At 35.6% G+C, this 25,423-nt stretch overlaps 3 protein-coding genes across 19 annotated transcripts in view; all 3 read right to left on the minus strand.

Annotated features, from left to right (window-relative positions):
- Window positions 1-404: 404 nt before the first annotated feature.
- LOC129787521 (midasin) lies at window positions 405-8,118 on the minus strand. Of its 2 annotated transcripts, XM_055823211.1 has the most exons (7): window positions 7,490-8,118; window positions 4,999-5,097; window positions 3,539-4,923; window positions 3,443-3,466; window positions 2,241-2,735; window positions 1,377-1,832; window positions 405-1,276 (listed from the first exon to the last, which is right to left on the minus strand). In XM_055823211.1, exons 1-7 carry the CDS (start codon window positions 7,554-7,556, stop codon window positions 872-874), a joined length of 2,931 nt encoding a protein of 976 aa, XP_055679186.1. In that variant the 5' UTR covers window positions 7,557-8,118; the 3' UTR covers window positions 405-871. The 2 variants fall into 2 exon arrangements, with proteins under 2 accessions (XP_055679186.1, XP_055679185.1); XM_055823210.1 differs by having other exon boundaries at window positions 3,443-4,923.
- Window positions 8,119-9,491: 1,373 nt separating this feature from the next.
- LOC129787563 (endochitinase) lies at window positions 9,492-13,937 on the minus strand. Its single transcript, XM_055823272.1, has 8 exons — window positions 13,876-13,937; window positions 13,731-13,790; window positions 13,500-13,663; window positions 12,809-13,321; window positions 11,167-11,658; window positions 10,445-10,540; window positions 9,878-10,105; window positions 9,492-9,809 (listed from the first exon to the last, which is right to left on the minus strand). Exons 1-8 carry the CDS (start codon window positions 13,880-13,882, stop codon window positions 9,639-9,641), a joined length of 1,731 nt encoding a protein of 576 aa, XP_055679247.1. The 5' UTR covers window positions 13,883-13,937; the 3' UTR covers window positions 9,492-9,638.
- A 1,522-nt stretch (window positions 13,938-15,459) lies between these two features.
- Window positions 15,460-25,423, minus strand: part of LOC129787495 (uncharacterized) — an 80,733-nt gene continuing 70,769 nt past the window's right edge. For 5 of the 16 annotated variants that reach the window (XM_055823119.1, XM_055823120.1, XM_055823118.1 and 2 more), the window contains 9 exons: window positions 24,921-25,144; window positions 24,507-24,644; window positions 23,193-23,498; window positions 22,871-23,110; window positions 22,279-22,465; window positions 21,070-22,208; window positions 20,722-21,000; window positions 20,359-20,476; window positions 15,460-18,569 (listed from right to left, as the gene is read on the minus strand). In XM_055823119.1, coding sequence (XP_055679094.1) covers window positions 18,445-18,569; window positions 20,359-20,476; window positions 20,722-21,000; window positions 21,070-22,208; window positions 22,279-22,465; window positions 22,871-23,110; window positions 23,193-23,498; window positions 24,507-24,644; window positions 24,921-25,144 — 2,756 coding nt within the window. In that variant the 3' untranslated portion in view covers window positions 15,460-18,444. Of the gene's footprint in view, window positions 18,570-19,014; window positions 19,168-20,358; window positions 20,477-20,721; window positions 21,001-21,069; window positions 22,209-22,278; window positions 22,466-22,870; window positions 23,111-23,192; window positions 23,499-24,506; window positions 24,645-24,920; window positions 25,145-25,423 lie in introns of those variants that run through there. The other 11 variants (XM_055823116.1, XM_055823117.1, XM_055823114.1 and 8 more) reach the window with 11 other exon arrangements.

The following is a 25,423-nucleotide window of genomic DNA, read 5'->3' on the forward strand; positions in this document are numbered from 1 at the left end:
ATTGAGGAAGGATGTGCAAATCCTCCTTCAATCTGACCTGCCCAATCTCTTCATCGTAGAGTATACCAAAGAGAAGAAGATCTTGTTAGAGAAGGACCTCGTCAACCGACACAACGACAAAACGCTTCTCAGATGATCATATTTGACAACTGCGCATCAGGCTAAGACCTTCATGTTGGGTTTAACTTCAAGATCGGATGTGGATGATAAGGATGAGGAAGATAATTGTGGTATACTAAAGGAAGATGAAAGATTCTAGTGAGCACCAGTCCGTTTTTAGCAGTGGTGACAAGCAGATGATGGCAGGTTTCCGGTAGGGGTTCTTCGTAGTCTTTATATGGTCTAATGGTGTATACTTAACTTTGCGAAGTTGTAGGGTAAAGTGCAAAAATAAAAGAAAAGTATTTCCAAATTTATTTACATCGCCGCAAATTTTATTTAAATTTCCTTCAATATATAATAATAATTTACAGATCATAAGTTTTAATAATTTTTTTCGAATTCAATCAGTTCGCTTCTTTATTTTATGTATTTCTTAAGATGTCTCTCCAAAAAAAACCTTGCAGTTTAAGAACTAAAACACAATTGCGCAAGAGATGAAGAAAAAAAATCAACCACAATCCAGAAGATCTTGCCATTGATGCTCCTTTGGATTGCTCAAGTCGAGGATTTTACGTCCCGATTGTCTTGTCTCTCGAAAGAAAATAAAAAGAAAGAAATAAAGGGGAAGAATGGAAGAAAGTGAATATGATTACGAAGAAGGGGGATACAGAGCGGGGGAGAGTGAATGAAGAGATAGTTTCGAAACGTGGGAAATGGGAGAAAAAAGGGGGGTTTTTAATGTGCAAATGGATCCCTCCCATTGGGCTTTTCAACTCTTGCCGGTGGACTCTTTGCTGGCATCGGCTTCCTTCTCGAGTTGTGCGAGGGAGGCTTCAAGGAGCTTCTTGTATTTGCCACCCAACTCCGGGAGATCGTAGGCAATGGACACATCTAGCTTATTGATGGGACAACCGCGGAAGTAGGTGCAGGTTTCGGAGAGTTTCTTGAACTCATAAAGTGGATTGAGGCGGAAGAAGTCACGATAGACTTCAGGATCGGGCAGATCGTAGCGTGAGATGTTGGTTAGAGTTGAGAGTCCCTCGTAGATGTGATAGTTCTGTGGATGCTCGATGATCTGATCTGAGATTTGCTTCTTGTTGCCAAAGAGGGATTTGTGGTTGTAGTAGGTTGTTAGGTAGCAGTCCACCATCTTTGCGTGATTGCGTACGCGAACCTGCAAAAAACAGTTAAATTTTAAATTTGATGATAAAATAACGAACATTTTTGGGATCATCGATCACAAAATCTGCGTAGAAAATATAAATCAGACTTACAGCGAATCGACGCGCACTTGCGATCTTATTCTCGATCCTCTTATCAATGGCTGAACGGAGATCGCGCAGAAGAGCCCGCTCCTGCGCCTGGAGTAGCCTCACTGGTGCACCACTCTCAAAGGGCAGCGACCACAGAGATGTGGTGTACATAACTGGTGGCTGAGCTGAAGACATGAGTGGTGAAATATTCCAAATGAGGGCACTCTGAACGCGCATCAGCTCTTCGGGTTTCACCTGATCGGCCTTATTGAGAATGATGCGTGTCTGATATTCGCGTCCCTTCAGCTGATCGAGAATGGCTTCCGTCTCAGGTCCCACATCGAGCTTAGATGGGTCATAGACGAGGAAGATGATGTCAGCACGATCGATGAACCACTGGCAGGCATCGTTGAAGGGGAAGAGGCGCGAAACTTGCTTCCGTACCTCAAGAATACCGGGAATTTCAACAATGTTTACCTGGTGGAGAAGAAATTAAGAGAGCATGAAGAAGAGAGAGCGAAAGATGGGATGGGGAGTGTGCTGTGAGATGCAGAAAGGGGGATTCTTCTATAGGTCTACTAATAATAGCTGTGGCGCACACGAAAATAGCACCACAACAGCCTTTCCTAATGCCACCGACGACGTCATTTGCGCCCAAAGCCAGAGAGAGGCCGTCATGGCGGAGTTATTTTGGGGATGCGCCACGATTAATGCTCACACACGGGACACTATCTGGCTATCATGTGGACAGGCAAAGTGCGCTTCCCAGAGGAGAGAAAGCGAGAAAAGGAGTATTGTATGTCATTTTGGAGTGTGTGACCTTCATGGTACGATCTTAAGAATTTTCTCAAGAAAGGATATCAAGAATAAAAAAAATCATTTTACCTTTTCAAGAAGTTTACTAGGTAGTTTGAGTCCCCGTAGGCGATCTTCAAGACCCTGACCGAATTTCTGTAGCCCCGAAAATGTCCAATCAGCCGCCAATTGGGTGCCATCGAGCACTTCGGGCTTTTCACCCCACATTAGGATATTGAAGTAAGCCGGTGAAGGTTCAGCTCCAGTTCTCAGGGAATCCTCAGTGAATTCATTGTTGGTGAGATAGTTGATCAGGGTTGATTTACCACCACTCCAGGGACCCATAAAGAGCACCAAGGGCTTGGAGAAGATTTCTGGATCACTAAAGTGCCTATTGCTCAGATCGCGGTACTTGTAGAGCGTCTCGAGGGGTTTAATTGAATTCTCATAGATCCTCTTGAGATCCTTGAGGATCACATCAGCCACTCGAACAATGGCATTCTCGCGCAATTCTGATTCATCATCTAAATGCAAGAGTTCGGCGATGTGATCACGATTGCGACGATTATCAGGGATTTCCGATTCCTGCAAAAGCAAAAGGAAGTATCAGAGAAAATCAGGAAAAAGAATGTTAAAAAAAAGTTCCAAAACTTGCGAAATCTTTAACTAATGCTTTGTTTTAATAAACTTGTAAAAAATAAATGCAAAGAAAAAATAATCGGCGATATAATACATATAGAGATTATTAGGAAAATATAAAACTTTTATTAAAATAAACATCAATTTATTAAAAGAGAAAAGGTTGATAAAATCTTGAAAGAAGAACGTTTTAACAATTTCTGGACTCTCTGAACTTTGAATGAATGAATAAAAAATCATTTCTTGTAAATGAGGATTTTTTTTGTATACAAGAATGTTTTTTTTTAATTTGATGAATGACATACAACGAATAATAAATTGAAGGTTTAAAAAAAATATAAATGTTTTTTTTTTATTTAAACTTTAACAAACTCTCGAATTCTTTTTTCTCCAAAAAAAAGGGAGAAAAAGATTTTTTCTTTTCCAAAAATAACTTTCCAAAATCGTTCCAAGATGTAACCTACAAACCTTTACTTAACATTAAATTTTGCAAACAAATCCTTTTTAAAAATATTTCAAAATTATTTTCTTAATCTCTTGAGGTAAATCTTTTGGGGTTAATTTTTTTACGACTCTTTTCTGAAAATTTCAAAAGAGTTTTTGAAATATTTTTGCTTAATTCATCCAAAGGGGTTAAATAAATAAAAACTTACCAGAGTTAGTTCCTCTTCGGGATTATCATCGTCGTCGTCATCATCACCATCTTTGTCTTCATCATCATCATCATCATCTCCATCGTCTTTCCCATCATCATCATCGTCGTCATCATCATCTGCTTGTGCTTTTTCTTTGCTATCTTCATCATCTTTGTCCTTATCATCTGCTTCCTTAGATGCTACTCCGTCGTCATCATCGTCATCATCATTGTCTGCTTCATCATCTTTTGTATCTTCACTACTTTTGCCTTCTGCGTCTTCTTGACTATCTCCATCAGCATTTTCTCCATCGTCTTTCTGATCATCGTCGTCATCATCATCATCTGGCTTTCCATCATCATCGTCATCGTCATCATCATCATTTGCTGTTGATCGCTTTCCTCTAGACAAGACTTCTTCTGATTGTTTATCGGATTCTTCTTCATCAGCTTCTTGAGATTGTCCATCATCTTCATTATCTTTGTCCTTATCATCGTCGTCGTCATCATCTTCATCAGCATTAGTAGCTTCACCTGATTTCTGATCATCTTCATCAACTTCACCAGACTTTTGATCATCATCGTCTTTACCATCATCATCATCGTCGTCGTCGTCCTTTCCATCATCTTCATCGTCCTTACCATCATCATCATCGTCATTGTCACCTATATCTGCTTTCTCTGCACTTGTGCCATCATCTCCATCTTCATCTGCTTCCTTTGATTTCTGATCATCATCGTAGTCTTGATCATCATCATTATCACCATCTATCTTTCCATCATTTTCATCATCATCATCATCATCGTCATCATCTGCTTTCGTACCATTCTCGTCTTCCTGAGAGTCTCCTTGTTGGTCCCCTTCTTCTGTAGCTTCTCCACTATCTTTCTCATCGTCATGCTCATCATCTGTGCCATCGTCTTCACCACTCTTTGGTGCATTATCATCATCGTCATCATCATCATTGTCATCCCCATCTTCTTTATCATCTTCATTGCCTTCCTTCGAGCCCTCATCTTTATTGTCGTCGTCGTCATCATCGTCTTGATTTTCTGTACTAGCTTTCACATCATCATCATCGTCGTTATCATCTTTTCTGTCATCATCATCATCGTCTTGTCCGTCTCCATCTTTATCATTTGTGGCATCATCATCGTCATCATTGTCGTCTTCACCTGACTTGGCTGCTTCATCATTGTCATCGGCATTTTCCCCTGAATCTTCATCAGCAGCTACTTGGGCATCCTCATTTGACTGCCCATCATCATTATCATCGCCATCCTGATCCTCTCCTGTTACATTATCATCTCCATCCTGATCCTCTCCTGTTACATTATCATCCCCATCGTCATCGTTATTGTCATCGTCTGCACCATCATCACCTTCTTTACTCGTTTCTTCGATAGCAGCATTTTCCGTGCTGTCGTCACCATCATCTTCGCCTGGAGGCCCATCTGTGTCTCCCGCGCCCGTTTCTGGACTCCCATCATCGTCTGCGACTGCAAACATTCACAGTGAAGCCGCACAAAAAATTCAATAAAATACAGCAGACAAAGTTATGTCAATAAAATCACCTGCTCCTGAATCACCAGACTTCAAATCATGTATCGCCTTCTCAATGTAGGGTCGACATTCAGATTCTGAAGGTCCAACATCAGCATGAACTTGAGCATCTGCAGAGAGAATGAAAAATAAATGAAGATGAAAAAAAAAGCTTTATAAAGTTTCAATCATTTATACAGTGGAGGCGTCTGGTGTTCACCAGGCGTCTCCACTGGAGCCTCGTTTAGCGATTAGCCAAAATATTCCGAAATGCCTCCTCTATTTTGACTTTCATTGCGAGATATTTTGGGAGAATCATAGTGAAATATTCATGTAAAAATATCCACGCTGGCCTTTCCTCCTTCACGCACGCACACATTCACTCAAACCTTGAAAAATTAAACTTGAAAAACAATAAACAACGAATGATCGGAGATTTTGTTTATTCCCAAATCTTTCAATATGCATTCGGTTTATTCTTTTCTCTATAATCTTATTGACATACATATCTCTGTGTTTTTCCCACCGTCCCTCCCATCAAGCTCTTTTCCTCTTTTTCATTCAGAATTTATTGATCATTTGGCCGTTTAGTATACATTAGAAGATCATATGAGTAACAACGATATGTGAAATTGAGCTCTTGATTCATTGAAAAACCCAGAAATAGCTTTATGAGAGATTGAGGAAAAGAATTATTCTATGAAGTTGTTGATTGAAAATATTATTTTCCTCTAATGCGATTATTTCAGTGTTTATCCCAAAAGTTTTGGTTTGTCTTTCACGTGCACGAGACGCCACAATGGGGCCAAATTGCCTATTAGAGAGATAAAATTTCTTGGCTACAAGCCTAATGGGTCAAACTCATAGGGATTCAGTTAAACACTCTCAAACTCATATAACAAACAACAATTTTTGCAAAATATAATAATAACGAAACTACATGATACATTCTTCCCATACTCTTCGTAACTTTCTTGTACAATTTAACGACACAGGGTGGCACAATAATGTTTTTTTTGCATTCGGTTGAAAAAGATATAAAATTTTTAATTAGATCTTGATACATATTTTTACGATCTCGGTCACATTTGATTAGCTCAATTAAAGCAAAAATAGTAAAATCTATTAAAAAGGAGGCGATAAATACGATGTGACAATATAAAGGGTTAACAGGTGAGGCACAAATTGCTGAATACCTATTTATTAAATTCGCATAATGTTCTCGCGTTCTACAAATAAATTTGACTAATTTGATTTTTTTTCTGTGTATTTTATATTACTTTTCGCTATATTCTAAATGAATTTGGGAGAAAAATCAAGGAGCTTTTAACCCTTTAAGCATACGTTGAATTAAGCTTAATGTATTATAATTTATTGACTTGTCTAATAACTTCTAAAACATTTTCTTTAGTAATTCAGAAGCGCAGCAATTTATTGAATTTGTGTAAAAAAAGTTTAATTAAATATTTTCATGCTGGACACGGAAGGGTTAATAAAAATATTCAATTAATTTGCGTTTCAGACCAACAGTAAATTTCAGAATATTATTCATAATTAATAGAGTTTAATGTGGAAAAATTTTCTCTATAAATCTTTAACATTCAAAGAGACAATCAAAAATTTTTTAGGAAATTTTTAACCGGCTCTTCTCAACTGATCTTGGTGAAAAAAATCTTATGGGTTTTCTCGTACAAAATCAAATAAACTCCTTTTTAGACAAAATAGGACAATCAATTTCTTGGATTTACACTTTCAAGATCTTTTAAGGGAAATCTAAATGATTTATTAAAATTTTCATAAAAGAAATAGTAACAAAAAAAAAGGAAAAATACCCCATACTACCCTATAATAAATAAATAATTCTTCTTGCATTAATTTGAAGCATTTTCTTTTCAGAAAAATTATTCTTGCCGTCGACACTAAACTAATATGAGCTCGTGTACGAGACGAGACAGTAGAACTCTGCCAAAAATTATTTCAATTAAATTATTCATAGTCAGTCAGTATCAGCAATCAACATAAGATATTTTTCATCCTCTCAGGGTTAGATTTGTTTTCTCATGATGGATGATAGACAGAATTTAGGACAGAGACTTTTTCTTCTTAGGCTGAAATGAATTTTTAAAGGAGAAATTGAAAATCCTGCGAGTAGAGAGAGATGACGAAGAGAGAGAAATGCGAAAGTGTGTGAGATTTTCCTTTAGTACGTTTTAGCACTGGCGAAAATTCATAAATATACACATATATTGAGAATCCCACATTTTTCGTGGCTAAATTTAAATATTACACATAGCTGTAAAAATATAACACACACTCTCAATTGCATAATTTTTACTCGCATTTATTCACGAAGAAGATCAATGTGAGAACGGAGCCCGATCATGGGACTGTCTTTATGAAAAATTGATTCGTGGCTGGCAGAATTATGTAATTTTTCCCCAAAAATGATTTGGATATGCGTGAAAGGATAATTTCTTTTTCTCAAAACTTTTTTTGCAAAAGCACGGAAAATGTTGAACGTACCATGCAGAGAGACCGCAAGGAAGGCAAATCCCACCAGAAGGAGCAACCATGTCACAGATCGTGTCATCTCTGTGCGTGTGTGTGTCCTCCAGGTGCCACCAGTCCAATCAAAGGGGGGGAAGGGGGATATTCCAAATTTAGATGTAAAAAAAATTAAATTTCACCGAAAAAGAAAAATTCGCAAAATCACTTTTTCGACATTTAGCACGTCTTTTCTTTCACCCTTTCTTTGCGTTCACGACCTCTTGAACTTTCTCCGCACGTTTAAAACACAAACACAAAAACCACAGAGAGACACAGCCGATGGCAAGAGGGGAGCACCAGAACTAATCTCCCGAATTTTCCTCGCTAATAATCGAGAAAATTCACAGACACTGAAAAGCAATTAAAAGGAGTGGTGGCGTATTTTCACGAGAGCACGCAGTGTCACTTCTATCACAGGCGATTTCTTTTGTGGGGTAAATTTTCCGTACGGCCAAATCGAACTTTTCCCGCACACTCTCCTGTGGCCACTTTTGCCCGCACTTTTTTTTTCTTCTTACTTCTCACTCTTTTCACGCGCGCCGATCTGGCCCCGTCCACTCCCAATTCGAAACAGGGAAGCTCCAACATTCACTGACCACCGAGCCTGTGTGCTGCAAAACACGTTGGCGTTCGCTGAATTTTCCCAACCGCCAAATTATGCAGTGAGGGAATGAAAATTTCATGAAAATTCTAACAACTTTGGGGATGCTTTTTGCGGGTTTTGTTAATTTCTTGTGAGATTTAGGAACATATAAGTAGGGGGAGATTATTCAAATTCTGTTCAAATATGAGCTTTTGTGGCTTTTATCTGACTGAGCTTTCTAAGTCAACTTTGATTATTTTGGTTCAAAATATATATGTATTTAATTTCAAAAGCTCTTAACCCTTTAATGACTACAACATTTCCCCTGATAGAATGAAAGTTTCTGCTCCAAAATTGGACTTTTTTTTTTAGATTTTTTTACGTTAGTTTTCCCTATGGAGTGTGCAAAAGAATATTTTTAAAAGTTGCTAAAATGTATTCAAGTATGAAAAGCATATAAGAAAATTTTTTACTGTTGATTTTCCCGACTTCTTTTACAACTTTGAAGAAATAATAAAAACTTTTCTGAACTTTTTTAAGAGATTGTTTTAAAGTATCATCCAGAAAAAAAATGGGGAAAACTTCTCAAAGCTTCAAAAGCACATCTAAGCTCTCAAAGAGAATCTTTAAAGTATGTATATAGATATCCATGACAAGCGTCTTATACAAAAAATTAAATAAAATCAAATATTGAATATATTAAAATTTCATTGGAAATATTGTAAAACTTTCTCATAGTTTTCTAATTAACACCTCACCCTAACTTTGATAATAATAAACACTCTGATTTTGCGCCAAAGACATCTCCCGAAAGACGAAATCATCAATCGCCTTCCGTTCTCAGAGCGACACAAACACGTCGTGCGGCGAATTTAATTATAAAAGCATCATGTGGTTGAGGTGCAAAAAAAGCTCCTCTTTTTTCTCACGACGAGCCTCCCTTGCAGCTGCTTCAACTCCTTCGCATGAAATGCATGAATTGCTATCATAGCTCGAGTGCCAATGTCCTAGTGAGAATGCCCGCCAAAATGCGAGACAATGCATTCAATCAATGTACTATCATTTCATGTCTAAGAATGACCCACGATTGGCGCAAATAACAATGAGAAGAGAAAAAAAAAACATTCCTATGACTTCCTTTCACCTCAAGACAGAATGCATTTCAATTATTTCGCAGTTAATTACGTTGATTTAGTACCATGACAACAATACGAATATTTTTGAGACTATCACAGACTGAAATAGGAGTTTGTTTGAAATTTAGTCAAGTCATTGATTCAATTTTAGCTTTTAGACCGCCCTGTAACCACTTTCTGTATAAAAGCTCAAACATTATTAAAGCTCTGTCTCTGAAAATTCCCAAAAGGCATGGATGATAGAAACAAGAGCTTCTTATTTTATTCATTCAATTTATTCCATTCTAAATAATGTAGTTTGAAAAAAAAAAAAAGAAAAAATGTTATAATTTTAGTCAGTACAAAATCTCATTGAAATTCTTCCCTAAACAATGAGGGAAATTGGCGAAAATTACTTTTCTAATTGTTATTCAGTTAAATTCTCAGACTCGGGCTTCTTGCGTTCTCCAAGAAGTTTAGCTGTGCATTCCGTCTGTCGCACATTGTCGGGCCAATCGCAAACATTAGTCAATGAATTGAACACAGTTCCTTCGCGGCAACTAAACTCAAGAGGTTTTCCATGATCACAGCGATAGTACTGGAAAGAAAATCAATGAGAAAATTTAATAGTTCAAAAATCTTCAAAAAAAATTATTTAATTTATACTTTTTTGCAGTCCTTATGTGGCACATAGTCCTTTCCTTCGCAATCAACATCCCCATCTGCAGTATCAGAGTCCGTGCTTTCACCAGGAGCAGCTGGTTGTGGTTCCTGTGGTTGTGGCTCTTCTGGCTTATTATTTTGCTCTTTCTGATCTTCCTGACTCTCCTGACTTTCCTCAGAGGAAATGGGTCTTTCAGGTTTTCTCGTTGTTATAACCCTCGTGGTTGTTTTCTGAAAGAAGAAAAAAAAAGTAACAAATTCACCAAATTAATGCGATTGCTGAAAGAAACGGAAAATGCTAATGATTGTTGTGTAAGAGCGAGAAAATCGTGGGATTTGAGGAAAATGCCGTTTAAAAGTCAAAATTGGCACAAAACCAAAATGCATCGGTTGAATGTTTTTAATTTATGTATTACAGAGAATTTTGCAAAAATAAAGCAAATGCACCCAAATGGACGGATTGAGCACTTTCTATGTTGCTCAGGGTGATCAATTAAATAAATTGGGTGCAACTAGTACATAAAATTTCCCACCTTCCACTTGATTTTCTTCGGTACATTAAGGACTCACCTGTGGACGCTGTGTTGTTGATGCCTGTGTTGTGGGTACGAAGGTATCTCCTGGTTCATCGACTGACTCTGTTGAAGGTGGTCGAGCCCATTCAGGCTGCAAAGAATTGGCAAAAATCATCACAATTGTGCCAAAGTTTTGAGGAATTTGGGGCAATTTTTTCACTTCAATACAACATGATACTGCTTCGAATATTTTACTTTTAAAAAATTATAATTTATTTTAGATTAAATTAGGCAATCATTCGAACTCGTGTAATGATTGTGCAATGCTTTTCATTTGTATTTCAACTGCTTGAAAAGCAAGAGATGAGAGCTTTCATTTTAGAATAGCATTGAAGCTTTTTAAGGTACGACACAGATAAGAAATTTTTTAAAAGAATAAGGAAGATAAATAATTAAACAAAAAAGTTGAATTGATAATGTATTTAAATATAAATTATCTGTTAATTAATTTCTAGGGAAATTGACGAAACTTCTAAATACAGATGCTTGCCAAAAATAATGAAACAGATTCTAAGAAATTATCTCATTTTTCTTACAAAAAGCACAGAGAAAATTAAGAAGAAAATTAACGACACAACAGATCATTAATTTGGATTTTCTTTTGTTTCTTTGCACGTTTTCTTAACCTTTGTCTAAATTTTTAGTCCCAATCTTGTCTCAGTCTTAAATCTTTTAAAAGGAAGATTTATTAAATTTAATTATTAAAAAAAATCTCACCGTGACTGTAGTTGCTCTTGTCGAGACTGGAACAGTGTAGTCCTTCATATTGTTATAGAGAATCTTCCCGAGAACATTCTTCTCTCCACAAACTCCTCTAAAATCATCCATATCAATAGCCCAAACCATTGCACCACCATATCCTTTGGATTTGATGAAATCCATCTTAATTTGAACGGACTTTGGATCCTCATAGCCCACCCACTGGGTGCCTTTGTATGTGTACGGAACCATTCCGTGGGAATCCCATTTTGTCGTCCATCCCTTTTCAGGATCAGCGATTTCCGTGCAAATCTCATAATAAGCAAGGAATCCTGTGGCATTTGTGTATGGGCCAGGAGCTCCACCACCGGCTTCCTTGTTGATATACGTCCCGAGGTCGTAGTTATTGTTGCTGGCACTCAATGTAAAAGATCGCCCATAGTAGGGAATCCCCACGACTAATTTATGCGCTGGGCAACCCTTTTCTTCCCACAAAGTCATCCCATCTGCCTACAAGAAGAGAAAAAAAGCACATCACATTACCTGAAGGTTTGCAAAATGTGCTCAACAATTATGTGAGAGGAGTTCTTGAATATTGCACGAAACATCTCGCAGCAATTACAAGAAAGTTTTCATCGTTGTACAAACTCTCGCACCGACAAAAAGGGGGGAAAGTTTTGAATAAAAGTTTCGGTGCAAAAGGAAAACTTTCTTTCAAGAGTCCTTTGTGTAAAAGTGTCTTACATTCTGTATGAAGGGTAGAGATGAGGAGTAAAGATTTTCATTTTACAAAAGGAAGTGATATGCATATAGAACTTTTCATGCGACACTACATAACTTTTGGTGCATTGAATTTCACATTGAGATATTTCTTGTAAAACTTTCATTTAAATCAAATAATTGCGGAAAGGAAATTCAAACCAAAACTATCTTAAGGGATGTTTTTGCTGGTCTCTTGATACCCTTGATACTAAAATTGAAGTGGAATCATTGTTCAAAGTATCACAAGTTTTCTAATATTGAATTCTAGAAGTTATATCAACTATGTAATATCAACTTTCTCGGGAGAATTTTATTGTTTGAGAAATATTTTAAAGCTTTAATAAAGATCAAAGGTAGAATCATAATCTTCCTTCCTTTGTTAATTTGAGACCTTTTTTCAACTTAAATTTTTCAGCAAAGAAAATCCAGGAAAATAAAAAAGCTCACTAAAAGCTGTTTTTTTTACCTCCCCGGAGTAATTAAATTAATTGTTCTCCTTCTATGGAAAAAGATGATGAAACATGCTGAATTGATCAATGTTAGGTGAAACAAGGTTTTATCTATAACAGCTATTTTTATAAGACAGGAAAAGTTATGCTTTGCATATTTAATTTCATAATTTCATATATAATTATATGCTTTTATGTATCCATCCAAACCTTGATATAGGCTTTATGCAAACTCTACGAAAACATTCAAACTTGAGAGTTTAAACGGTATTAATTACCTCACAATTATTTTGCGACAGAGAATTTGCTTTAGAATAAATTTTAATTGGCAAATAAGGAAGAAGCTAATCATTATTCATCTAGTACAAGGTTTTTAGATTTAAGTCATTTTCTAGGTAATTTCTCCCTTAAATTTTATCAAAAAGTTCTTAAAAGCATTTTCAACTTACCACATTGAGCTTTTCATAGGCCCATTGGTCATGAGGCCTCTTGTACAGGGCACTGTGGACATCAGCAAATCCAGCCCAATTCCCTCTAAGATCGTACGTCATAGCATGGATTGCATCGAGCATTTGACAAAGTTCTGGCACATGATATCCCTCATCGAGCCTAAACTTAGCCACTGGCACTGCCATGGTGATCTCCCATCCTTTCCTGCGGCGATCAAAGGCTCTCCTGAGCTCCTGGACGAAGAAGTAAAAGTGATTTTTATCGCTGAAACTTCCACCACGATCAGCTGCTCCTGGATATTCCCAGTCCAAGTCAAAACCATCAAAACCATACTGATCCATAAACTCAACGACGCTCTGAATGAAGGTGCGTCTCTTTTCGGGCGATTGTACCATCTGGGAGTATTTTGAGCCACCTTCAGCCCATCCTCCAACGGCTATTTGGGTCTTAAGATGCGGGAAGGTTTTCTTGAGATTGGTGAAGTTTCTGAATCCACCACGATCAACGTCCAACTATAAATCATTGAAGAAGAAATGAAATAATGCGATTACTCTCACGGCAAATTGATAATAATTCAATTTATGCTAATTATGTTGTGGTATGATCACTATAAACTATTATTAATCAGCAGCAAGATTGCGTGCTGATCGAGACAAGTGTGGATGTGGGGGTTTTTAGCTGCCAACTCACTTCTGGATCGATGACCAAGACTTTCCATGTGGAGTCATCGACACCGATGAAAGAGTAAATCACGTGGGTGCAGAGATCACCAGGCACATCGTCAATCCCATAACTTCCGATCCCCTCACGATAGATTGCCCAATTGCTGAAGTAGCAAACAATACGAGCGGGTCCTACAAATGGCACGAGAGTCGCATTTAAATTCTATACTAAATAAATGTTTTGCACAAAAATGATCACCTTGGGCAAGAGCGGACGACACGAACGTGCCCAGGAGAAGTGACACGATCACCAAACGATCTGCAAAGACGGGAAGAGAGATTTCTTTTGTTACAGAAGGGAATACTAATTGAGCTACCGTGTTCTATTCCCTCTCTCCCCTTACCACCCATTTCCGTGCTTCACTCTTCAAGATCCGAACGCAACACTGATCGTCCACAAAATGAAGAAGATTCTCCCACGGACAGCTGTATTTATAGCGTGCCAATTCCCCAGGCAAGTCGGGAGCTCTCCATTGACTGGAGCCTCACCACATAGGCCCATGAGCTACCACCGAGGGGTCAATAGCACACGCGGTTAATATATTCCACGCTAGAGACAGCCCAGTAGTTATTTTTATATTTATTTCTGGCGTCAATGTAATAATGTTTTATTAATAAACTAATATTATAAATAAATTGCAAATATTGAAATAAAATATTACATCTCTTCTCGGTCTAACGACTAAGATTGAAGGTATCATAATTGTTAATTTTCTTTTTATATTATCAGATAAATAGAGTAGCTTTATTGCACTTGATTTTACCTTTTAATTAAAAAGAATAAAAAGGGATGAACTTTCTTACCAGATTTTGTATTAGATTTTTTTAAGAGGAATTATTTTTAAAGAAATTTGATAAAGAATTCCTGGATAAATCTGAGTTATCAATTAACAAAAACCGATCGATTTTTATTATAATTTTTAAAGACTTTTCGTTCTAAATCCTATGAGCTTGATTTCATTATCTTTTAAGCTCGTTAAAGCATTTAAGTACCTATATCTCATGAGTTACAGCATTAAAGATTTACGAGATTTTCCTTTCACAAACATCATCTGTCTCACAGAAGTCAATTAATTTAACAAAGAGAAGAATTCAACTGCGAAAAAATAACATAAACAAATAGGTTCCAGACAGCAAATATTTATTTCTGCTGAAGAAAGAATTTTTTAAACATTTTTAAACTTTCAAAAATTAATTTATGAAGCTTTTTCATGGATATTATTGTAGTTTGTTGTATAAATCGCCATTCAAAGCATCCAAAAAGGTCCTCACAAAGTTCCTGACCCCTTGATATTGTTTTGTCCCAATCTGGGAAGTAATATTATTGTTGGATGCAACAATATTAAAATGTTTGTGTTGAGGCCAATCAACACCTGATTGGTTTATAAAATAAAAAGATAAATAAAAAAACGGTGGGACAAAATGAGAATTTTAATTAGCAAATGTGCACCTTCCTCAAAATCCAGGTGATTCTGAATGTGCAGCCTTCCGATCATCACAGAATATCTTTCTCAACAATATTAACTGTTTAATCGCATTGGTTAATCTTGTGTGGATATGTGGGCTCTTTTTTATTTCTTACTTCTTCTTCATCTTCATCGCCATGAGATGGTCAAGGGAAGAGGTGAATGCACTGTCCACCAATAATTTTGTATTTCATTTGCATAAAATCACAATTTATTTACCGGCAATCGAACCTTTAAGAAAGAATGGAAGAGAAATAAGACAAGAGATATCATCCAAGAATATTCTATGTCATTGAACGCGATCACACTGGAAATTCTTCTTGCATCTCCCCACCTTGTGGCTACTTTTGCACGCACAAACACCGAGACATTCTCTGGGGATGCACAGAGGTTCTTTCTTGAAAGACAGCTGAAATTAAATAAAATCTTCCAGATGTTTTTTGCAAAGGAAAAAATATTTAATTTGAATTTCATTTTTTTTTTATTTTGTTTCAACCATTAACTCATAAATATATATATAATTTTTCATTAATATTTTCATCTTTATAGGTTTTTTTTTCAACTTTTACAGTACTACCTTTTAAATCGTTTTACATAATTTATACTTTTTCAGTATTTGAACTGCTCTAATTTTTTTTTATAAATCGATAAATTCTACATTTATTTATATATATATATATACTTTTCTCACTAACTCGCTCAATAAATGTTTGCTGAATTTATGCTTTTTTCTCCTTTTCATTTTTCTATTTATCTCTACGACCTATAATTATGTTTAAGTGAATTTCTTTTAATTGAATTAAATTGCTCTCGAATTTTAGTTTCTTTCCCCACGAAAAAAAACTAACAGCTTCTCCTTAAATCTCCATGCGAATTCATCCTTCGAATAAAAGTCCTGTATTTATTTATTCAAGATATATTTCATTTATTTTTTTTTTTCATTTCTTATTTATCTATAGAAAAAAAATCTTCTACTAATTGTTAAATATTAAAAAGTACAAAATTGTGTATGCTTTCTTCATAAAATTTTCGTTTCTTTCATTTTTGCTTTTGGGGAATTTAATCGCTAAAATATTCTTTATGTAACTACATTATTAGAAAACAAATCCTTAAAGAGACATTGTACTCAATTTCTTGTCAGTTAAAATTAGCACCAGATAAACAATGAGATACAGGGTTTTCCACTAATATGGTAGATTTCTTTTTTCACTTCTAAATATAATTTTCTCTTCGAAAAAAATAATTAAACTAAAATCTATTTGACAAACTAAATTAAAAATAAAAATAAAATGTTTTTCCTAAAATAAAAAAAAACTGATGGCAGATGCGTGAAGTTATTCCACAAAAATGTACAAATAAAAAAAAGTATTTGTGAGGTTTCATTACGTTCTTATAAATATTTAAATCGAGAAATATAGTAAAATTCAGTATTTACAGTTTTTAATTAAAAATTCATCCTTTTCATTTTATTTTGTGATGGCATATTTGTTGCTTATCTGTTCACTTCCTATCCTATTCACACGTTCCGTTTAACAAATTAATTTCTATGTTGTTAAGCTTATTTAAATTTTCAAAATTATAATATAAACATGAGATTCTTGTCAATATAGCTGCACTAATGAAGGGAAATTCTCTCTCATTTTTCACAAATTAAATTTTTGAGATTCATTTCAACTATATAGCAGGGAGTATTATGTACAATTTATTTTTTATGATATTTGCATCCTTTTTATTTTGCATAAATTGACTTGAAAGATTCGAAAAGTCACAAAATAGTTTTTTAGGGAAGCTATTTTCTGTCGAATGAAATTCATGGAATGTATTTCGTCTTGTCTTCTATTGACTGTTCAAATTGACTGATTGATTTTTGAATTTATTTTTTGCTTGCTGAACTTGATAAAAGCTCATACAGTATTGTGCAAGAAATAGTGGCTCAAATAAAGGTTTTTCATTGAAACTTACTTTAAAAATTCTTATTCAGCTTTCTGCCCAATTTCGAGGTTTTTTTTTGCATTTTTAAAAAAATTCTGATTTGAATTAACATCCGTTTTAGAACTTGATTAGGACCTTAATAATTGCTCTAAATCGCTACGAATCAACCTCAATCGTTCAACATAATTTAATGCATTGAAAACGATAAATTAGAATGAAAATTCTCCAGCGGAATTTTTTAGAGGCTTGTACAGTTATCCCATAATGTTCTAGTGTTTGAAAATTATGAAACGACCCAATATTTAAAAAAAAAGTTAAAAATAGAGCCACTATTTTCCAGATTCTCCTGTATTTTGTTCACTTTTAGCGTCTACTGAAGGGGTTCTACTAAATTTACAAACAAAATGAAGATTAAATAAAATTCATTCAACTCTCAAATTGATCTCTTCGTAACAGTAGCACCGAAAAATATGTTTACAATGCCATCGAGCGAGGGATTTAATTTTTCCCACGCACGTGAAAATCCCACGTGCTCTCAATTCTCACTCGTGGAAATTCCACAACTCTGCATGAAAAGCTCTCCACCGCCGAAAGGCAGGAAAAGCTCCTAAAAAAAGCTCACAAAAGAAGCTTATCTCATGGCTCATATATGTATGTATATATACACCAGCTTTGGATTTTCTCTGTGTGTCTTATTTAAAATTTTTCACTCTGCATTTGATAAATATTTAGTTCAATAACATTTTCTCAATTTTCCTTATGTTAATAAACTTGTAAAGCTGTTTATTCATGTGATAAGATTATGTATATATTGATATGCTGGAAGGGGAGTTTGTTTAGCTTTTATTTTTATTATAAATATTTTTGTTCGCATCTCATAAATCCACATCTTTGGTGTTTTTCTCTTCTCAGACGAAGCGACAAACACATGCAAAATTGCACTGAGAGAGTATTTTCTCTCTCTTTTATTATTTTGTAGGTTTTTTTATTCAAAAAGAAATTGTTAAAATTATTTAAAGAGAAAGATAGTAGAAGAAATTAAAATTGCTACGATCATGGACGGAGAATACTCATAAAAATATTATATAAAAGTGGATAGCATAGAAAAGTTCTAGAGAGAAAATGAAAATTTAAAAATTGAGGATTTTTCTAAGAATGTCTGATTCATTGTCTCAAGCAGAAAAACTGGATGGTCGAATATATATAAATATTTGCACAAGATTGGATTTTTTTTAAGTATAATTATTGATAAATTGTCAAGATTTCTTATCACTCTACCTCTACAACCATAAGTTTATTTCTGCTAAAAGTTTTATTTCTTTCACAAAAGTTTGCAAATTTGTGTCTCCATTCGGTGAATAAAAAGTTTTCTCCACTATTAGTTTCCTTTACTATAAATTACTTTTTTTTCTTGTAAATTCGTTTACCATTTTTTTGTCATTTATACAGTAAATATAGCAATAAAAGAGTCTCGTAGAAATATTGTTGGTGTTTTCTTGTGTATATATAGTTAATTTAAGTAAAATAATTATCCCGTTGTTGATACAATGGCAGTGGTTCTGTTGGAGATGGTTGGTCATCATCAGGAATATTCTTTGTGAGTTCAGCTACTTTCGATGGTAACGTGGCCATGGCTTTTTCTGCTCAATTTATTTCCACGATTTTTCAAAGAGAAAAAATTAGGAAAAAATTTCAATTAAAATTAAATATTTCCCAAATTATCTTAATTATATTATTTTAAAGCAATTTTATCAGAATTTGTGAGTCAATTTAATGGAAAATTAGTTATCGTGAGTGCTGGAATTAGGTTTTCTTTTCTTTGGAAATAAATCATAAAGTGATTAAAGGGGAAAGAAGAGAAAATAATTGCGTGGTTGAAATTCCATTTTCATGTTATTCTTAAAGATGAAAATAGTTAGATAAACACAAGAAACACCCAAAAACCTCAAGAATTTCTCAAGAAAGAAAATTTTCCGAGAAAATCCTTCAAATTCACAAGAAGTAGAACAAACAAAGAGTGCAAAACACAATGAAAAAATCACTCAAATGATAAATGGAGATTAATAAATTGTGAATGATACAAACCTTGCAACTTGTGGCATTCTTCATTAAGGCTTTTTATCGCCATCTGGCCATTTTCTTTCTTTTCTTTTCTCAATGTATTGTCTTTTAATAAAAGCAATCAATACACATCCATCAACAACTTTTCTTACTTGGAACTAGACTGGCTAGGATTTCCTAAATTGGGGAGAAAGAACAACAAACACAAGCCAAATAACACAACATCGAAATAAACTTGATGAAAAGTTTGGTAATTGAAAAGAACATTTTACATAGAAAAAAAATCTAAATGTTAAGTCTTAAGGAAATTTTGGCCTTTACATACTTGAAGTTAAAGTCGTGACTTTTTGTTTAAAACTCTATAAGGAAAAAATAAAGTCTCGACTTTAGCTTCAAGTATGTAGAAGATTTTACTCTTTCTCTCTTACTTTTAAGAGATTAGCAATTAATTTTACACACAGAAAAATATAATTTTTACATTGGTGAAACCGGGTAATTGTTTGACGTTTCTTTTCAAAAGTCTGACGTACTTTTCTGAGACTTAAGCCTCTTTTAAAAGATTGAAAAACTTAATTTTTAAAAATATTTCTCTTGTATTTTTAGCTTGAAAATAATTTCTTTTGTACCCTATCCTGAAGCTCATGAACTTTCATAATATTAAGACACTCAACCCAAACAGTCATAGCGGCTACGCTACAAATTTTTAAAGCTTTTAAAATTAATTTTTTTTTCCAAATAACAATTCTACAAAGCTTTTCTAGACAATCAAATAAGCATTTTAAAAATAATTTTTAACTCTTAAAGCCTCCTTACGTCTCTTTTTAAAGTATTTGCAATTAAACGAGCGTTAAGCCCTTAGTCTATAGAAAGTTTAGCTAAAAGCTTTTTAATGATAAATCCTTTGCAATGAAAATTTGATAAAAAAAGCTCATAAATATTTATATTTTTCTGTGTGTAGAGTAATGTATAATTTATTAGCGCAAGCTTTTTAGCTTTGGCCATCAAAAAAACTACTTGCAAAAATGTTTAGCCAGAAAATCTACATGAATTTGAAATGAAAGTGTGGCTTTTGAGAATTAATTCCTTGTACAGTATATGAATAGAGAACAAACAAAATAATTTATGTTCTGAAAATGTACGTCAAATTAACACCACACAAACACGCAATGAAAATGCGCTTCAAAACATCAAAAGGGGTTTTGTGAAAATTCGTACAAAAAAAATCAACGTGAATTGCTTTTGCGTTTTTTGTTTTAGTTAAAATCGCTTTTAATGCGAGGATTATTGATGAAGATAAAAAAAACATTCTATCGAAAAACTTTGAAAATTAAGTTAAAAAGAGAAAGGAAAAATAAAATTGAGGTTTACCCGCAACAATCTTGCTCATTTGCATCACTTGCTGTGCCAGGATTTGGTTGAGTTGCAGTAAATGCTCACGTTGCTTCTTCTCAGCACTTATTTGACTCGGGGGAGCGGACACGTTGTCCTGAAAAGAAAAATGATTGAGATTTCAAATTTATTTCTTCACTAAGAGAGAACTGGAAGGAAAATGGGTCAAGTAGGGGTTAAAGGAAAGCTTGGAAAAACATCCCTGTTATAGAGATTGGAATTGAGGTGAAGAGAAATGATATATGAGATTTTCTTTTCCAAGAATTGGCGTAAAATCTTTCCATTCTTATTTTCTTCAGAAAGAAACAGTTAAAGAGAATTTAAAATAAAACCAGAACTTACATTCGATGGATTGAGGGGTGCTTCAGAGAGCATCTTCTTGATTGCCTCCACTTTCTCTTGACGCCTCTTCTTCTCCTCTGGCGACAATTCTGGTGGTTGCTCAGGAATATAGCGCTCTGGGATGAGGATTTTACTCGGAGCTGCTAGAAGTTTATCAATGGTATTTTCGGAGATCTTCTCCCGTGGTCCAAGGGCAGACCTCACAACATCAGGGGCATTGCTGCGTGGTCGTAGAGCAACTTCCATGTCAAGATCATCTCGAGCTCGCCAATTTGTGTTCTAAAAAGTACGTTTAAAATTATTTTCTGACCTTCCCCGAGAATTCTTTCAAAGCTACAGCATACTTACATTGCGATTCATGTCGTTTTCTGACTGAATTTGTTGCATAGTCTTGACAATGACGTTGCTCGGTGCTGTATTGTGCCTCCTCTTTTCCTTGGGCACTGCTCTCCTGTGCTTACTCGCCAGTGGAACCTTCTCACCATTCTCCTCAGACGTACTTCCGGACATTTCGTAGATAATCTGCCTGGCTGCTTCGCTTTGGAACACCGGACTGAGTTCCCCGATTGATTTAGTGAGGCTCTGAATGGATTCTGTCTTTGCTTTTAGCCCCGCTAGTTCGCCTGTGCTTCCGTACGTAGCTTTGTAATTTTTATCCGTCATCTGACTGTAATATTTTGCTGGATCTTCTGTTCTTTCCGTCATGGAAACTGGGTAGTGATTTGTCATCTGAGCATGATTGTAGTAATCTGAGTATTTTCCAGAAGTTCCCGGAATTGTGGGTCCAGGAGCATAAATTGTATTTCCCTTGCTTGTTACCCTTGGAGACTTAAGGGATTCACCTCCCTTGAAGGGATCATACCCCTGATCAGTGTACCCACGAGGGAGGGATTTGCTTCGGGCGTAGTTGAGATAATCCTCCTGCAAATGATTTTCCTCTTCAAGCACTTGATCGAGATTCTGACTAGATGAATTTGTGCGTTCTCGATCACGCTGCCTCCGTTCACTTTCCCTCTTCACAATGCGCACTGTCTTAATCTCCTGCTTATCCTGCACAGACAGCCCATTCAATTGATTCCCCTCCAGGAGATCATCGCTATCCATGCTCGATTCCACCCCATCGGATAATTCGTGGTGATTATTGAAATTCTTCGAAGCTTTAATATCATTCTCATGTGTCTTCTGACCATGCATTGAATTTGTGTCGATGTAGAGACTCTGATTGAGGAATGGATTCGTTGAGACGTGCTCAATATGAGCCGTCTGGTTTGATGAGTGATCCGAACTGATCATTGAATCCAAATCCGTTTCCATCCATGAAGAATTCTGTGGGCGCTTCTTGGAGTTTGATTGATGATCACTCGGTCGGATTTGCTGATATAGCGAATTGGAATTTTCTGTCAACTGCCTCACAGCTTGACTCAACTCCTGTCTCTGCCTCTGCATATCCCCAACTAGCTGCTGTACTCGCCTCAATTCTAAAATATCTACGTGCATTTTTCAGTTCTTTGGACTGTTCCCTGTTCTATGCTAATCTACGTAAGGAAATAAACTTACCTGATTCTAGTACAGCTGTTGCACCCCCAGCATAGGTGATACTATCCGGAGCACCAGCATTACTACCACTCCCAGCACTGAGGGCAGTCTGAGAACCACGTGAATCTCGGGAAGCTTGCAACTTTTGACGCAGCACCAGTAATTCCTGTTCCAACCTAGCATTTCCAGCTACCGTCTGTTCTAGCTTCTGCAAGATAGATTTAAAAGTAGGCACATTGAAGATAATACGTTCAAGAAGAACCCTCAATCTTTGAAAGTATGAAGATGATATAGCGTTCTAATTAAAGCAGTTAAATTATTGATAGCTGCTCAGTTAGGCATCAATGTGATCTAGGACTCAGGCCAGTTTCCAGGTCCGTATAGTTTTGCTGTGCCAAAGAAGTTTACACCTTCGCATTTTTGTGGCGTAGAAAAAGACGAAGCAAAAAAGCTCGTAGTGCGTCCACTAGGTGATTGATCTTTTGAAATTTATTTTTGCAGTTGAGTTAGAAATGATTGTGAATAACTAAATGACTACGCTTTACTTTAACGAGTTAGATGTTTGCCAAAATGAAAGGATTGTTGTAGAAAAGACACGACAACTACTAGGCACCTGGTCTACCTTGGAATTTTCAGCTAGGAGCTGATGGACACGAGACAGTTCACGCTCCAGAGCATGCTGCTGCTTCCTTGCAGCTTCAATTGCAATTGGCGGTCCTACGCCATTTTGCATGCGAGATCTTAGTCCACCCAAGGCCCTCTCTAGGTCCTCCTTGTCTCTCTGCAAGCTCTGCAGCGTTCCCGACTCTTCCTGTAGTAACTGATCCAACTGGTAAAGTTGTTGCACCTTTGACTGTGATCACATTTGTTTTGTTTTCATCTCAATTTTAATTTCCTTGAACGCTAAGTCGCGTCTTTTTTATGTGCTAACTTACCTGTAATTCGGTGTGATTGGGACTCAGTCTGTCCCAGTGACGTCGCTCCTCTTGCAGTAATCTTCGTTCCTGAACACGTTGATTGAATTCCAGACGATCAAGTGTTACGGATTCATTCCCAACGTGGCGATTCACATTGGTAGGTCCACGGTAGAGTGAACCAAGCTTAACCATGTTATCCACGAGATTTACAAGGGGCTTACTCTTCTCGTATTGCTTCTCAAGATCCACAAGTTGCTGCTTAAGCGCATCCAATCGGTTTATATTGTCCATTTTTGTTTGCCCATCGGACGTTCTGATGCGATTCTAAAGGAATTTACGGAAAAAGTCAGTTGAAATTTTTTATTCAAAGATTTTAAAAGTTTTTCAAGTTGATGAAAAGTTTTCAAAGTTATTTTTATATTAGTTTTGAGTAAAATAAAATTAGAAATGAGGGAAGGATGATAAACTTATTAAAAAGATTTTATATGTGTGTGTAGTGATTGATGAGGTATGAAGCTTAAAGAAGAAGCTAAAGTTTTAAAGCTTTTATTATTTATTTTCTTAAAAAATTTAATGGAGAAATTAATACTTTAAGTAATTCATTAATTTAAATAAAATAAATTAATTTAAAATTAACCCAAAAATGATTTCTTTTGGAAAAACTGAATTAATAAAAATTTCAAAAAGCTTTAAAATAATCCATTTTTTAAGATTTGCTTTGTTCTTACGTGCGAGACAGAATATTTTGAATTTATTTAATTTAGAAGAGCTTTTTTCTTTCAATATGTACAAAAAACATGCATTGCCAATAAACCCCAATTCCTTTCTATGTCTCAATAAAAAAGTCCCAAAGCTTTCATGCTATTTCCACCTCCACCATGAATAAGAAAGCTTTGTATTCTTCCTCCCCAAATATATTAACATTTAAATTTAATAGAAAAGATGCAAATTAGAAGAGAAAATTGAAGCTTATTTAATGCACCCAAAGATGCATCAAAATATTCGTAGTTGAAAGCTTGCAGAATGGCTTCGATTAGTCGTGAAGTGAATTTTAATCAAACGTGGAATATTCTCCACCAAACCAAATGGGTTAGAATGGGGTGTGGGGGGTGCAGAAGATAGTGAGTGATGATTCAAACGCAAAGAAAAAACATGAAAAATGTCTGTGTGATGTACATAATGTGCTGAGAATTGAAATAATTCGTGTTAACATGGGAAAATGCAAATGTTATGCGGCGAAAGCAATTGCAAGGCGTCATCCACCATGTGAGTTTGGGCGCGAAGGGGTGTTAGAGAAATTCCTTTAACCCCCCGTATCTCTTGGTACACCACCTGAACATCGTGGATATCCGTGCAGCACTGCTCAATGGCACGGGCTGTGGCGCTGTTCTGTCTTCGCAGCTGAATGAGCAGCAGCACCAATTCTTCATGGGTTCGGCTCAGTAAATCACCCGCCGACATATCCAAACTCTGAATATTTCAGTGATTTCGTGAGTTTCGTGTGTGGGTTTTTATTTCAGTTTTTTTTTTATTTTGTGTAGAGGGGTGTTACAAACAAAAAAAAAGAAAAAAAAGACATTCGTGATAAGATAAAATAAAACATAAAAAACACTGTGTCGTGGTACACACAATTTTTTGGTTGTTGTAAAAGGGAAAATCGTGAGAAAATTTCGGCACATGTGCCAATGCTTGAATAAAAAAATTGGTGAAAAAAATCGTTTGTCAATTTCATTTTACAACACATACCCTCATGGCGTTCTCTCGTTCCAATTGATCAATCCCCCTCTGGCTCGTACTCTTCTTCATATGCCACCCCTGTTGCTGCTCGTACCCCCGCACCATGTTCACGGGGTACCGGTCCTCGTGATTATTGCTCATATGACCGCCTCGTTGGATGTCAATTGCGTCATTTGGCTTTACAGATAGCCCCGGAGATTGGACATTTTTCACATTCTGCACTGAGAGCGATGCTATATACGTAAATACGAGAATGAATGCAAAAAAGGAGGATTAGAGAGATGCATCAGGACAAAAAAAGTAGATTTATGTACGAGGTGGTAATTATTGAACTTTGGCAACAATGTTGATAAAGCTTTATTGGGATTTTCACAACAAAGAAATCTCACGATTTGATTTATAAAAAAATCATTCGTTTTTAATCTATAAAAAAATAAAGAGCTTTGAGCTTTCAGCTTAAAAGTTCCATTTTCATGATTTTAAATACATTTTATTGAATATATACATATGTA

This window comes from Lutzomyia longipalpis, chromosome 1, assembly GCF_024334085.1.
Source record: "Lutzomyia longipalpis isolate SR_M1_2022 chromosome 1, ASM2433408v1".
Classification (NCBI taxonomy): Eukaryota; Metazoa; Arthropoda; class Insecta; order Diptera; family Psychodidae; genus Lutzomyia; species Lutzomyia longipalpis.

Excerpts from the sequence above, each read along its gene's own strand:
- LOC129787521 (XM_055823210.1), bottom strand. The coding sequence starts at position 7,556 with ATGACACGATCTGTGACATGGTTGCTCCTTCTGGTGGGATTTGCCTTC. Across the intron at positions 1,833-2,240 it reads CTAGTAAACTTCTTGAAAAG|GTAAACATTGTTGAAATTCC; the intron begins GTAAAATGATTT and ends CTTCTCCACCAG. Across the intron at positions 1,277-1,376 it reads CAAGTGCGCGTCGATTCGCT|GTTCGCGTACGCAATCACGC; the intron begins GTAAGTCTGATT and ends TGTTTTTTGCAG.
- LOC129787563 (XM_055823272.1), bottom strand. Across the intron at positions 11,659-12,808 it reads CCTATGAAAAGCTCAATGTG|GCAGATGGGATGACTTTGTG; the intron begins GTAAGTTGAAAA and ends CTCTTCTTGTAG. Across the intron at positions 10,541-11,166 it reads CAAGAGCAACTACAGTCACG|CCTGAATGGGCTCGACCACC; the intron begins GTGAGATTTTTT and ends AATTCTTTGCAG.